The following is a 15,000-nucleotide window of genomic DNA, read 5'->3' as shown; positions in this document are numbered from 1 at the left end:
CAGAACATGGGGTCAACTGACAGCCTGTGGTTCAGCTAGAGGAGTTAAGGGTTACGGAGAGGCTGTGGTTCATTAAAGGAGTAGTAAAGGGAAAATGCATGTTTAGCCCTGTTTTAAGGTTACTTATGATCATATACAATGGTTCAGATCAAAACGTTGACAAAACTAGCACTTTTGAGAAAGTTGATAATTGCTCTACCACCGTTTTGGTCATACAATGGATGTGGGTGGGCACCTTGAAAAATCTTTCAGCTCACCGAGAGGGTAATTGGTGTCCTTTGGTGTTCTGACATCAAATTCGCCGCAAAGTATGAATCCTGTAGGGTTTTATTGATTTGATTTTATGAAATCCATTGATTTGTATTGAAGCGACAGTTGTAGATGTGTAGATCGATCCGCAGAGGGGATTCAGGAAGCGGAACTACTTACGATAGCTATTGTTATAGTTTATGTTGCTAGGCTAGTTTGCGGAAGTTTACACACATATACACACATATGTGCTGCGACTAAATATGCTAAATAAATAAATAAAAAGCCTTTCCAGATTAACTAGAATCTTACTTTATGGTGAATTATATGTCACAACGACAACTAACACCTCGGTGAGTTTCTTGTCTTTGAAATTGAGAGTTTAACATGTTTTCTGAATGATTTTTCAAGGTGCCCACCCATCCATTGTATGACCAAAACAGTGGTAGAGCAATTATCAGACTTTCTCAAAAATGCTAGTTTTGTCAACGTTTTGATCTGAACCATTGTATATGATAATAAGTAACCTTAAAACAGGGCTAAACATGCATTTTCCCTTTACTAGGCTACTCCTTTAGTTGTTCCCTATAAAGCCGTTGTTTGCCGACCTAAAAGTCTTTGCGCACTTAAAAGTGGATACCTCTCAACCTTTTGGAGCTGTCAGTGTACCCTTATTAGCCCAGTGCATGTGCTCCAACTGCTATATTTTTATGGGGATATTTTCTGCCTACTGATCACCGCTCAATTTGCATGGATATCACGCACCCTAACCGTCTCGCCGTGTTTGTTTATGTGTAATATGCTACATCCAAACCTCCCCCTGCCATGTGCAACCGTTTCATTTTAAGGGAGAGAGTTTACTCACTTTTCTTCAATAAACTCCGCCGCTTCCTCGCGACCAGGGAGGGACACGCGACCACAACCGCAACGGCGGCGATGAGCACCCGGTGACTCACGGGGGCGCGTGGGGGTGCTATTTCTGTGCCTATATAGAGCGGTGCGCCCAGGGAGACACGAGCTCCGGCTGCTGAGACGGTCAGAGGGAGAGGATGTTATTATGCAGATGTTTGTGTTACTTTACTCCTACTTTACTCCCACCGCCGGCTTATTTCGGTCGAATCTCCAACTGGATGGATTAACTACAATGTTAAGTTGTAAACATACTGAATTGGTATTGAAATAAAACCACCAGCATTCATTTATGGGACAAAGACCTTATATGCGCACATCCATTTTGAACGAATTAATACGCAAATAACATTTGTAAAAATAAAAAGAAATCTACCAATTAAAAAATAGCCTACAATATAATTTAGAGTTTTGATAATTGAAAATAATGTCCTGCCATGCAGAAATAGTGAGAACGTAGCAACGCAAACTCAACAAGGAAAAGGCTGTTAGATGATTGGCTACCAGCCGTCCTTAGCCTTCAGTGGCATTTCACACACGAGGAGACCAAACACCCAACCATCCATCCCTCCCCAGCCAGTCACATTCCTCCCGAGCCCACCACTTCCACAAATGACAGTGATTTCCTCTTGGCCGGAGAAAGAGCTGACCCACACCATCCAAGAAATATAATGTTGCCCTTCGGTACATCCATTTCCTCCCCTAAAATACTCGCATGTGTGTTCTGTGTTGATGTGTCCGTGAGTCACCGGGATATAAGAGTAAAAACAAACTAAAATGGAACGAACACAAGTTGAGTCACCCATGTGACTAACACGCTTGGAATACACCTTCAGCGTTTAAGAACCGCTTTGATGCGGTGCCAGTCCCCACATTGTGTGTTGTGTGCGTGTGCGCGCGTTACGCTCACATCTATAATTCGTTGCAAGGGCGACATCTATTGGCAAGCACTGGTCATGACCCTAAGACTGCAGGCTCCAGCCAGCGGAACACCCATTCCTAACTTGGCATCCACAGTCTACGGACAAAGTGATGCTGGGGGCGTTTTCGTCATGGTTCCTCCAGTGTGCTCTGCGAAGGTCTTGGTTGATGATGATCCCATAGAATAATAGGCTACACATACAGAACAACAAGGAACACCAGGCCATGGTGAAGCCCTACACCCTCTCCCGACCGGCGATTGCATGCCCCATCACTCTGAGGCCGCTGTGGTCAAACGACGCGGTCACGGCTCCTCTCTGTCCTGGCCCCGCAGTGGAGGAATGAACTGCCCACTGACGTCAGGACAGCAGAGTCGCTGGCCATCTTTCGCCGCAGGCTCAAAACTCATCTCTTCAAGAAGTACTACCACGATCCTCCCACCTATTGTATTTATATTTTGCTACTCTTACACGTTGGCTTCAGCATTAGATTATGCTCTTAGTCACTTGTTGAGAAAGGAGATGCACTTGTGAGTCCTGGCGAATATTAGTATTACCTACGTTAAATGCAATGATTGTAAGTCGCTTTGGATAAAAGCGTCGGCTAAATGACTGTAATATAAAGGAATGACTGCAGACCTTGAATTAATGTCTCATGATGCCTACGGTATAGACATACTATAACAAACTGCACATGACCCCTGATAAGCACAACAATTACTAATAAGTGTGATAAGTTCTAGCCAGCTCTGTCTGTGCCAGCCAGTGTGTTTGGCCGAGGCGTGTTTGTCTAACACCCTCTAACACCTCCCCTTTGAGCTGTTTACAGGACATCCTGTCTTTGAGACTGCCGACCGCTGCTATTGGCTGGGTCAGGGAGGTTATGGGCGGGGCCGCGTGTACCCAGTCCAGGGGCCATGATGGAGGCCTCGGGGGCGAGGGAAGCGTAGCCATGACGACCCAACTTATCTGCATCCTCCATTTGTTTCCTGGTGAGGTGTTCTCACTCTGGGCGGGCCGACGAAGGGCGGAGAGATGGCGTGGAGAGAGGAGACCGCCGCCGAGTCCCCGAGTGTGTGTCTGTATGCGTTTGACTACGTGCAGTGGTAAGAATGTTACACGCTTAAGGTGTGTGTGTGTGTGTGTGTTAGTGTGTGTGTGTGTATGCGAGTGCACATGAGCTTCGGTGTGTGTCTTTATGTGTGTCCCGATTTGGGCTACGGCGACATGAACCCGCCGTGTCCAGAGAGCAGGAGGGTTGAGGGCAGGAGAAGCTGTGTGTGTGTGTTGTTGTGCGTCGGTCTGTTGTGTTGCCCTCTGGGAGTCTTGAGGGCAGCGAGTCCGTCCACCGCAGCCCAACAGGAAGCCCTCAGCCTGAGACGAGCCTTCCTGGGACTGGATAAGTGCAACGCCTGTGCGGGCACTTCCATCTGCAAGAAACTCTTCAAGGATGAGATCAGGTAAGTCTAGACCTCACTCTCTCTCTCTGTCTCTTTCTCTCAAAACAAAGATGCATCATCAATTTTATTCTACTCTCAAGTCATTGCATACCAGTGAGATTATGTAAGTTTTAAAGAGAAAAGCTGTATCTGTTATCTTAGCCGACCACTTTGCCACCACCTGTGGTTGCTCGGGCACATTTCCTGTCAAAACAAAAACAGTATGTTGCCTAACACCTAACACAGAGTGTCTTCTACTGTGTAGAATTACAATATGGTTAGTTGAGGATTATTGTCGTCGTAAGAGTGAGCTTGTTCTTCATGGATAAACCTACGTCCGATAGGCTAAACCTGAGCAACGAATGCTTCACAATAATACTCTGTCTGGGGACAAGGTTATTTTTTGTGTCCATTGTTTCAAACGGATGTCACAGAGGAGGCCGACAAAAATAAGACACATAAAAGCATGTGCTGCTTTAGAACACGTCACTGCAAGAGGGACAATAGAGAGAGGTTCTAGAGACAACTCAAATAGATGAAGTCACAACATTGTCCGAAATTCATGTCCCCAGGTTTGATTGGTGGATGTCCCCAAACTCCCCCCTTCCCTCGGCCGGTCCACAGAGTTTCCTGGGGAATCTGACGGATGATTTGCTGAGGTGGCGCCCGGTGGTGCTGTCCTTCCTCGCCTCCCCCAATCAGCACTCGTCCTCCGATCTGTCCATCTGCCGCTGGGCGGGCCGCCGGGCGCCCTGCAGCATCGAGGCTGTCCTCAGAGCCACGCCCCGCTTCCACGCCTGGAGACACGCCCACCTGCTGCTGCCTCACATGGTACAGGTATGTAGAAACTACACGGTACAGGTATATTTAGACCACACTTGGTGCATGTATGACATGGTAAAGGTATGTTTAAACTATGCATTGTACAGGTATATTTAAACCACACATGGAACAGACATGTTTAAATCACACATAGCACAGGTACAGTATATCCAGGTAAAACAGAAAATGGTGCAGGTATGTTCAACCACGGGTGCAGGTTCTATTAATACATCCATTAGGTTATCGACTCCAAGGTAGAACTCCTCCTCCCCCCCTCCTCCTCCTCTCCCCCCCTCCTCCCCCAGGGCCTGTCCCCTCCTCTGGTCCGCTGTGCCTCCCAGAGGCTGCTGCGTCGCGTGGTGAGGCGCTACGCTGAGGTCACAGACGTGGGGAGCGTCCAGATGAAACACTTCTCTGAGAAAGATAAACTCCGCCTCCTCTACACCCTGGCCGTCAACCAGCACCCTCTCATACTGCAGGTAGTAGTCGGCCGCGGCCTTGAACGCACGGTGACCAAACTCTACAATACAGCGTATCTAATACATCTCCTCTCCTTCCCTCCTCCTTTCCTCTCCTCTCCTCTCCCCCTCCAGATGTTCCCGGGGACAGAGGGCTGGCCTTTCCCCCGCTACCACGGCTCTTGCGGCAGGCTGGTGGTGTGGGCGAGCTCCAGGCCTCTGTCGGGCCTGTACGGAGCCCCGGTGGAGCAGAGGGCGGACGCGGCCTACCAGCTTCTCCAGCTGACCCAGGCCCTGGGCTCGCGCCTGGGCTTCCGCCTCTACTACACCCGCCTGGAGGAGGGCATGTTCGCCCTGCTGGACGACGGCAGCGTGTTCATCACGGACGCCAGCGCGGTGGGCGTCATCGACCTGGAGCAAGGTGAGGGCAGAGACAGCTGATTGAGAGTAAGAGAAGAACAGATTGAGAACCGTGCGTCTTCACTTGTCCGTCTTGCCGTCTGTATTATTATTCATAGAAATCACACACACACAGTCGGTCTACATATACAGTGCATTCACACCATGCATGCACAGTAGGACTGGGTTAAAAAAAATAGATTATCAAATGATTCAGAATCGATTCATGAATCCCAAAATCAATCTTTTATTTAATGAATGAATGAATGAATGAATAAATAAATGAAGGAATGAATAGTTCATTAATCAATGATTTTTGGAAATCAGTATCGATACCCAGCCGTAGTATTGATGTGTTGCATAACTTGGCAGTCATGTAATTAAGGTCACAGCTAAAAAAAAAAAGAAAAAAAAAAAGGTTTTAGTAACACTAACCGAATCGATATTGAATCGAATCGAATTGAATGGTGATAATCGATTCTGAACCTTGTGAATCAGAATCGAATCGATTCTTGAAATTTGAATCGATACCCAGCCCTAATGCACAGATGGTGAAATAATTAATTCCATCTCATCTCTTAAATCATGAGACAAAAAAAAAAAGATCGCTCCAGAAACAGGAGTATTAGGAGTAATGTACGACACAATCGGCCGTTATAACGTAGATCCTCAACTCCCTCGTCTATCACTCTGAAAACAGCTGCAGTGGCTGGTACCTAATTATAATCCCACCGGGAGGTTTGTCCTGTTCCTCTTTTATCAACCGTTGATTTTGAAACTTCCTCTTTTCTAGAAGACGATGTGGGGTCTATTTTCGAAGTGGTAAATCTAGCTGAGATACGGTTCAGAACCACTTCCTGTTCAGAACCACTTCCTGTTCCTGTCACAGTGTGCCATGGAACTGGGGTCACACATGGGATACTGCTCACAGACAACATGAACAGATCAACAATGAGACATTAAGAAAACAAAATGTCTACTGATCCGTAAAAAAAAACTGAGATAAATAGCAGAGAGAGAACAGCAAATTCAAAGCCTGAACATAGAAGAATGCTGGTTGTTTTTCCCCCCCAACCTTTAGAAGCTGCATCACAGATACAGACAAACAGACAGGCAGGCAGTAGTCTGCTACTGAAGATCCAGTGTCTCTGTGGGAAGTTACTGTAGTAATGAGACCGTGGGTGTGTTGTTGTGGTCGGGGGTCTCGCTGGGACGTGTCATTAAAGCCCTACACGCTGACGCCTGTGTTCTAAGGCCTAACCCCCATAATGGGCTCCGGTTCTAAGGGGAAAGAGACCAAGAATTTCACCTAATTTGTTGACATTTCACCTTGTTGACAAGCGATACCATTTTTTTTCATAGTTATACAGACTCCCTGTACCCCCCCCCCCCCAGGCTTCCCCCCAGACCCCTCCCCGTCAGCAGCTCCAGAAGAGGACATCTTCTCCTGCCTGGGTCAAGGGTCGGACCCCTGCCTGCGGCCCCCTCCCTGTAGCTCGGTGCGGCCCTCCCAGAGCCTCACCCTGCTCTGCCGGCACCTCCTCCCCAGGCTGCTGCTCCCGTCTTGGGGCACGGGGACCCAGCGCGGTAGGTGGCCGGAGCGGGCCGGGGTCCGCGGGGCGACTACTAGGGTTCTCCGTCTCCGTGAGAAAAGAGAATGGGAGGCAAAAAAAATCAAATAAGTTTGACGGGAGGCACGGTGCAGACATCTCTGTTTCCCTCACCTCCTCTCTGATACATACATAGTACTACTGCACCATCTGCTCCCCTGGGTTTCAGCTCCTTCTTTCTGTTTCATTATCTCTGATAACTTTTTTATAAAATCTTTTTAATTTTTACATTGTTTCTTTTTACGTTATCTTTTTATGTAAAGCACCATGTGCTACATTGATTTGTTGGAATGGTGCTATATACTGTAAATAAAATGGACACTGACATTGATATGGGGTGAGACCACACGGCCTGGAACCACCCATACGCCATCCACACTGCCGGGAGGGTCGGAGGGCGCCAGGAAAGACGCCTAGCTGATGTGTGTGTGTGTGTGTTGTCATAATTCTGACCAGCAGGGGAGATGGAGGGGACTCTGCCCAGCGACGTGCCCCTGCTGCTGGCCGCGTGCGCCGACGCCTCCCTGCCAGACTGGAGGATCCTGGGAGCTGCGCAGGTGCTGATGGAGCGTCTGGCGCCCCTGCGGCCGTGCGGCCCCCGCCTGGCCTACCGCTTCCCCGAGTGCAGATACAGCCAGGGGTACTGACCCCTGACCCCGGCCACCTCGCCGACCTGGTGGTGGACCGTCCACCAGCGCCTCACTGTTTAGGACGGAGGTCAAGAGTGTATGAATGGACTAAGGTCCCACCATGTACAGTATACAGTATCTAGTAAAATTCTGGGCCGATGCCGATGTTTAAAATAACAATCCGGCCGATGGCCGATGTTTATTTTATTTTTATTCACCCTTTTGTGCCAGGGAAACAAAGAAATGAAGTGTTTGGTTCCAAAACGCCAATTTTTCACAGTTGCATAATAGGTAGGCTACCTTTATCTAGGTGTGAACTATTTCTGGCTTTCTATATTTTCAGATTAGGCTATACATTTTAGTGCAAAGCAAAACAACGTATCCACAGTGTAGCTTGAATGGAAACGGCATGAAGGTATGATTTATCATACCATGAAAGCAAACCACACGTGCGTTTGCGGCATTACGTCACTGATCTCAGAATCTGCAGCTGGGTAGGCTACGTTTTGCAACAAAAAAAACCGTAATTGTTGCGACATAACATTGTCCACTGCCATCGGTGAATGTCATTTTAGTTGCCGATGGGCCGATGGCAGTCAACAAGGCCAACATCGGCCGATGCCGATGTTCGGCCGATGCATCGGTGCATCCCTAGTATCTAGCCCTCTGGGCTATGCTAGCACAGACAAGGCCTGCCTACTGAACCCTAGCTGAACTGCACACAGGTCACAGCAGTACCGCCAATGCTTCACAGCCCACGGATGAGATGACTACTCAAAGATGGCACACTAGTGATTCAAATGTAAATAAAGACAACTTTTGTTTATTGACGCATAAAACATCCTTCAAACAATAAAACCATTTCAAGGAGAGTCTCTGTACAATGCTCGCTAAGCAGTTTTATTCATATAGAAAACGTAAGAGGGCGCGTGTGCAAAATTACACGACTCCTTCAATGGCAGGTACTCTGGAAAAAAATTACAGCATTCCATCAACAAATATTTTCAAGCAATAAATATGCATTTATAAATAGTGTAAATTTACATCAAGATTAGAAACAAAAACAAAGAAAAATCACAAAAGTTTATTCCTTAGTCTATGTGCAACTCATTTCTCTTGGTGACTTGGCTGTTTTTTCTTCTCATTTCCACTTTTTTTACCTAAGAAACCAAAACATGGTTCCAACATAATAAAGACAAAGTCAAACATAAACGCCGTAAAAAAAAAAAAAAGAAGAAAAAGAAATCTACAAAATGATAGCACTCAACTCTTCACATTACAAAATGTTTTCTTCTTTACTTTCCCAAGGAGATCTTTTATCTATCTACCATTCAAAAGACTGTCAGGGGAAGAATCAAACTCAGTGAGAATGTGTGTCAAGCCCACAAACAGAAGACAAAGAAAAAGGAAAAATTCATCAAGTCAGTAGTCTTTGTGTGACGTTGTTGCCAGTTCTAACATAATAATATATACAAAACCACGTTTCAGTCATAATTTTTTTCTTCCATTTTTATGTGTTTTTCTAGAGAAGTACATCTGAGCCAGCAAAGGAACAGTCTGGTCATGGTGGTTGGAGGGAGCCGCCATCCCCCTCCAGTCCACTAGAGGGAGACGTGCTCCACTCTGGGCAGGTTGCATAGACACACAGCTTTCACACAGCTGCCTTGTGGGATAGCTACAGAGCGCAGTGGAGGACTGCTGGCTCACTTCCTGAATATCAGAAAAAAAGGGTTCCGGAGAGGCGGGGGTTCCGTAAATCCGTTAAGGGATCTAAATGTTCTCAGAACAACATATGTTACCGTCAGGAGGAGGAAGGGAGGGGAGCCGCCTGAGAAGAGAGAGAGGGAGGAATGAGATCATGTCAAAGGCATCATTAGCATGAACGCAGGACATTGAATATCTGAAGGTCACCTAGTGTAGGGTAGTGTGTGTACTAGTGTGAACTAGTATTGAGAATCTAGGCTAGAATGGGCGCCTACTGCCAACGCTACCAATCAGAATCACTCGCTATCCTCCAGTAGGGTGAAAGATGGAGTGGAGGGAATAAAACACTGAAAATGGATGTCCCGACGAGCAACATTAGCTTTGATTCTGTTTTATTGACTGTGTGCTCAATCCACAAGATTGGCACAATTAAGGATTTACAGTGACTTTGTTTAAAACTTTTAACCCAAGACAAGAAAGACGTAGGCTATTGGCTTGCTGATGTAGCCTAACAGATTCCTTGCGTCATGTGCACTTGTTTTGATTTTACAACTATTTACCTCAGGAAACACTGACATAAATTCACCTCTGCAAACTAGCCAGCTAACGTTACTGTCTGTAAAGCTGCCTAGTGCTGGTGCAGCCTAGCGTAGCCGTCTTTTGGCATAACTAGTTTAGTGCTAAATAGTTAGCTAACGTTAACTAGCTCAGCTGGCTAGTTTAGGGAGTCCCTTGCTACAACTATTCATGCCGGTTTGAGTTTTTTTAATTTGATCCCTCTAATGCTAGTAGCCATACGAACTGATTTGCAGATCATCCGATGACAGCTGTGTTAGCTTTAGCCATCTGAGCCAATGGCCAGCAGTTAAGTTTAAGAGTTGTAGCTAATGTTACTGTTTGTCAAGTCACTCGCTCGTTGTAATTCGTGAAAAACTGGTGAGGTCTAGATCAGGGAGGTCTAGATCAGGGTTTCCCAACCTGGGGTCCGGGCCCCCCTTAGAGGGGCGCCAACAATTGCAAGGGCGGCGCCAGGCCTCAGACAATTTGAGGCCTTAATATTAGCTAGACAAAGAATCATGTTATTGACATGTCAGCAACAGCAATTTTAACAAAATACATGATCATATCTGATGAAGGACCAAAAAGCCTTGTATTTACGGCACTATAACACCATATAAACTCAACAAATTAATCTGAGACTATGAATCGTGTCAACATTAATATTACTGCTACACTTGCGAAGCGCTTCATTGTCCCCTAACTTACACCTGATGGAATTTACATACAAACACACACAGACTGGACATCACAGCTATTTTTTTTGGGGGGGGGTGGCGCAAATTCCATTGAGTGTAAGTTAGGGGGGCTCTGGGGAAGGAAGGTTGGGAACCCCTGATCTAGATGATGATGATGTAGACGTTTACTAGCTAGGATGAGCTAACGCTACTGAGCTAATCGTTAGCGCGCTGTTACTAATAGCCTGGCGGAGGCTATTCAACGTGTTGGAAAAAACACGGTGACACTTTGTTGCAGAAGCACACACGTCTTGTCCGACAATTCTCAATAATCGGGTTTCTCATTGTCATGTAAACACACTTTATTGGAGAATTCCCAATCATGCAGCATCTGACAAACAAGAATATGCAGCCGTCTTACAGCAGCCTCAATCATACATGACACGTCAGGCCAGATGGACCAATCCTGTCCTAATAAAAGAGTTAAAGTTTTTAACAGATGAATGTGGTTCGCCGCAAGCGCGACAATACCTATAACACGGTGACGCCGTGTTTCCAGTAGGACTGTGTTTACAAGCACACAAGTTCTGCATGTCACCGCCCCATTAGGAAAAGGATAAAGACCTTTGACTGGTTCTGCAATGCGCTTTTTTTAAGCTCTCAAATTGTTTCCACCCACTTTTAAGCGAGAAATCAGGATGCATGTCTTCAGTCTCTAGTTGAGCACAGTGTTTAGAGACTGACTCGGGAGTCTAGGGTAGTGTGAACTGGTGCTAGGGTCGTGTGTACTAGTCTGAGCTGGTGTTAGGATAGTGTGTACTAGTGTGAGCTGGTCATGAAACCAGTGTAGACCTCCTAGTGTGAACAAGATCTACTGTCCCTAAGTGTAGACTTGCCAGGGGAGAGTGTGTACTTACAAGTGTGAACTGGTCATAGACCTGCATGAGGTCCTCTATCTTGTACTGCTCCAGCACCACAAAGTTGTCCAGGTCAGAGCTCCCCCTACGGGCGCAGTCCTGGCAGTGCACCACGTATGTCTTACTGCTGTTACTCTCAGTGGTCACAAAGAGCAGGTTAAACACCTCCACCTGTGAGAGAGGGAGGGATGGAGGGGAGAAGGAGGGAGGAGAGAGGAAGGGAGAGAGAGGGAGCGAGAGAGAGGGGGAGGGGGAGGGAGGAGAGAGGGAGAGAGAGGGAGTGAGAGAGAGGGAGGGAGAGAGAGAGGGAGGTAGGAGAGGAGGAGAGAGGGGAAAGAGGGAGGGGGAGAGAGAGGGAGAGACAGAGAGGGAGGGAGGGGAGAGAGGAGAGAGAGCGGAGGGAGGGAGGAGAGAGAGAGAGAAGTGAAGGAGAGAGACAAGTGTTGTTTTTTTTTAATAAGAAGGTAGTCAGCCATGTCCACCTTTACCACTGCTGTGCTTTCAGACAGGTAGGGTCATAGGTGATAGAGTTGGTGATAGAGTTTTTGTTGGCTGTGTGTGCGTCCATCTGTGTCCGTGTGTGCATGGGGGTGGCTGTAGCTCAGGAGGTAGAGCGGGACGAATGATCGTAGGGTCGGCAGTTCGAATCCCGGCTCCTTCTGACAACATGTCGAAGTGTCCATGGGCAAAGACACTGAACCCCAAATTGCTCCCAGTGAGCAGGCTAGCACCTTGCATGGCTGCTGCCGCCATTGATGTGTGTACGCGTGTGTGTGTGTGAATGGGTGAATGAGAGGCCTTCATTGTAAAGCACTTTGGATAAAATTGCTATATAAGTGCAGCCCATTTACCATCTGTGTCTGTTTATGTATGTATCTCGGTGTGTGCGTGTCTCAGTGTGTGTGTGTGTGTGTGTGCGTATCTCAGTGTGTGTGTGTGTGTGTGTGTGTGTATCTCAGTGTGTGTGTGTGTGTACCTCACAGACGCTGCAGTAGTGTGCTGGTTCCTCCCCGGTCCTGCCGTGCCACACCAGCTCCTTCCCACCCGCCAGCAGAAGCTCCCGTAGCATCTGACACTGCCTCAGGGTCCGCAACAGACAGTACCTAACACACACACACACACACAATACCGATGTGTGCGACACAAACACACACATACACAAACACGGACGCACACACACAAGAGAGATACGGGGTTAGCTAGGCACGTGTGTATGTGTGTGTATGTGTGTGCGTGCGTGCATATGCGTGCGTGCGCGCGCATGTGCACGTGGTGCTCACTTCATCATCTGGAAGAGCTTGTGGTCGGACACTTTGATGTTCCTGGCCATGTTCCAGGAGAGGTGCATCATGGGAACGATGGACTTGACACTCTGCAGCTTGTTCCACTCGTAGCGCTCCACCGCCAGCTTGTACTGGTGCGCTGGAGAGGAGGAGGAGGAGGAGGAGGAGAAGATTAACAGGACCGTTCTATATGACTATCACAATGTATAACAATTTACAATGGAGCAGTAAGCATCCTCGCTCTGTCCGTATCCTGTCACACAGTTCTGAGGCTCACTGTCCCCCACTGATGAAATCGAGAGGGAGCGGGGTATTGATTTGGTCACTGTGCGTTAGTGCGTGGGAAAATTAATTGGACCCGAGTTGGTGCGTGCATTCGTCACACCTGTACCAGAGCCCACCTCCAGCGCTGTAGCGCTTCTATACGTGACGTGTGTCCGTGTGTCCCTTCACAGCATTAGATTTACGCCGACTGACCAGCAGAGGGCAGTAGAGACGGCCCATAAATCCACACCTCTTACTTCACAGCCTGGGTGTGATTTTTTTTGTCCGACAGAAAGTTACAATCGCTCGAGGCTCTTTTTACATTAACAATTTTAATCACTGATATTTTAATTCACTTACTTTCGAATAAATGCTTACATTTTAGAGCAAAACTGAACTATGACGAGCCTACATGCCGGCTCCATAGATAAATCTGACTGTACATGCTGACGACATGCGTCAGGGGTGGGAGACAGCAGGGACACGGTGCCATGGTTTTCTGGTTTTCTTCATGCAGTTCACAGCAGCTCAACTAGCCAGGCGAGGTTACAGCATGTCCATATGGACGAGCCCCAGACCAGGACAATGACCTCTTCAATGACCTCAACCCTGCTGTGTTCACACCACATCACACGCCTCCATGACGGGAGACACAGAGAAATAGAGAGACAGAGACAGACAGACAGACAGACAGACAGACAGACAGAGAGACAGACAGAGAGACAGAGAGACAGACAGACAGAGAGAGAGAGTAAGAGAGAGAGAGAAAGAGATACAGACAGAGAGAGAGAGAGAGAGAAAGTAAGAGAGAGAGAGACATACAAACAGAGAGAGAGAGAGAGATAGAGACAGACAAACAGAGAGAGAGAGTAAGGCTTAGTTCACACGGCAGTGAAATGTGACCCAAATCCGATCTTTTTGCCTACATGCGACTCAGGTCAGATTTTTTCATGACCGTCTGAACAGCGCAAGTCTCATGAAATCTGTTTTTTTTTTTTTTTATTCAACCTGGGTCTCTTTCAGAGTTGGTATTATATCGGATACATGGCTGATGTTTTGCAACGCGCCCACCGTCTGAACGGTCATGTCGCGTTTAATGCTACTTTTACGTCTCTAAAGCGGTGACTTTCGTGAATTCGTGAAGCGTTCCACTGTGGCGTGCTTGACGGCATACTGCACGTCACAAGACGATCCTCATCCTTCTTCTCGTTACCATTTGCTCATGCCGTCGCCGGCTTCCACTGCACAAATAGCCTACTTGAAAATCAACCCATAGAGGCTAACTTCAGTTGTGGTTGTAATGTTATCATGGATCAATAGAACTCCATTTACTTCCGTAAACAGTGCGCTGCGCATGAAGTCCTGCCGTCTGTTATTGTTCTTCTGCGCATGCGGGTCTGGTCAGGGCCGTGGGCTGTTCACACGGCAGTCAAATATAGATCAAATATAGGTTACATTTAAAAAGTCATGTGAACAGCTAAACAAAAAAATCGGATATGGGTAAAAAAAATCGGAATTGAGCATTAAGACCTGCCGTGTGAACTAAGCCTGAGAGAGAGAGAGCAAGAGAGAGAGAAGGAGAGAGAGTGCAAGTGCGTGTGTGTGTGTGTGTATGTATCTCTGTCGGGCGTGTGGCGTGTACCAGTGAGGGGTCCCACATTCCAGGCGATGTTGTTGCACCAGCCGATGGCCTGGACCCAGTGCACGGTGCCGGTGTTGAGCCACACCAGGTCGCCGGGCCGCTGGATGAAGCGGTACACCGGCACGTCGGCCTCGTATAGGTCCTCCAGGTTGGGCCACCAAGAGCCCATCAGGAAGTTGATGTTGTTCCTACACACACACAAACACACACACACACACACACACACACACACACACACACACACACACACCCACCCACACACCCACACACCCACACACCCACACACACACACACACACACACACACACACACACACACACACACACAATAGACCATCGGTGTCACACTCAGGTAGCTAGCGTATAGACCAGGGTTGGCGGTCTGTGGTGGAGCAGCAGACAGGGTTAAAGGGAGCTAGCATATAGACCAGGGTTGGCGGTCTATGGTGGAGCAGCAGACAGGGTTAAAGGGAGCTAGCGTATAGACTAGTGTTGGCGGTCTGTGGTGGAGCAGCAGACAG

The 15,000-nt window shown here is 47.6% G+C and overlaps 2 protein-coding genes across 2 annotated transcripts in view; one reads left to right on the top strand and one right to left on the bottom strand.

The window, feature by feature from the left end:
- Positions 1–7,453, top strand: part of dipk2b (divergent protein kinase domain 2B) — a gene marked incomplete at both ends in the record, with an annotated part of 28,301 nt that extends 20,848 nt beyond the window's left edge. The window contains 6 exons of the mRNA XM_084442889.1: positions 3,403–3,538; positions 4,090–4,354; positions 4,645–4,818; positions 4,933–5,218; positions 6,592–6,783; positions 7,266–7,453. Of these exons, the coding sequence (XP_084299015.1) occupies positions 3,403–3,538; positions 4,090–4,354; positions 4,645–4,818; positions 4,933–5,218; positions 6,592–6,783; positions 7,266–7,453 (1,241 nt within the window). The remainder of the gene's footprint in view (positions 1–3,402; positions 3,539–4,089; positions 4,355–4,644; positions 4,819–4,932; positions 5,219–6,591; positions 6,784–7,265) is intronic.
- An 866-nt stretch (positions 7,454–8,319) lies between these two features.
- kdm6a (lysine (K)-specific demethylase 6A) overlaps positions 8,320–15,000 on the bottom strand; it is a 54,058-nt gene continuing 47,377 nt past the window's right edge. The window contains exons 26-30 of the mRNA XM_084443243.1: positions 14,481–14,668; positions 12,572–12,713; positions 12,268–12,394; positions 11,292–11,462; positions 8,320–9,263 (exon numbers count right to left, since the gene is read on the bottom strand). Coding sequence (XP_084299369.1) covers positions 9,237–9,263; positions 11,292–11,462; positions 12,268–12,394; positions 12,572–12,713; positions 14,481–14,668 — 655 coding nt within the window. The 3' untranslated portion in view covers positions 8,320–9,236. The remainder of the gene's footprint in view (positions 9,264–11,291; positions 11,463–12,267; positions 12,395–12,571; positions 12,714–14,480; positions 14,669–15,000) is intronic.

The sequence above is a fragment of the Borostomias antarcticus genome, assembly GCF_949987555.1.
Source record: "Borostomias antarcticus genome assembly, chromosome: 9".
In the NCBI taxonomy this organism is placed as follows: domain Eukaryota; kingdom Metazoa; phylum Chordata; class Actinopteri; order Stomiiformes; family Stomiidae; genus Borostomias; species Borostomias antarcticus.
This window is presented reverse-complemented; position numbering and strand designations above follow the sequence as displayed.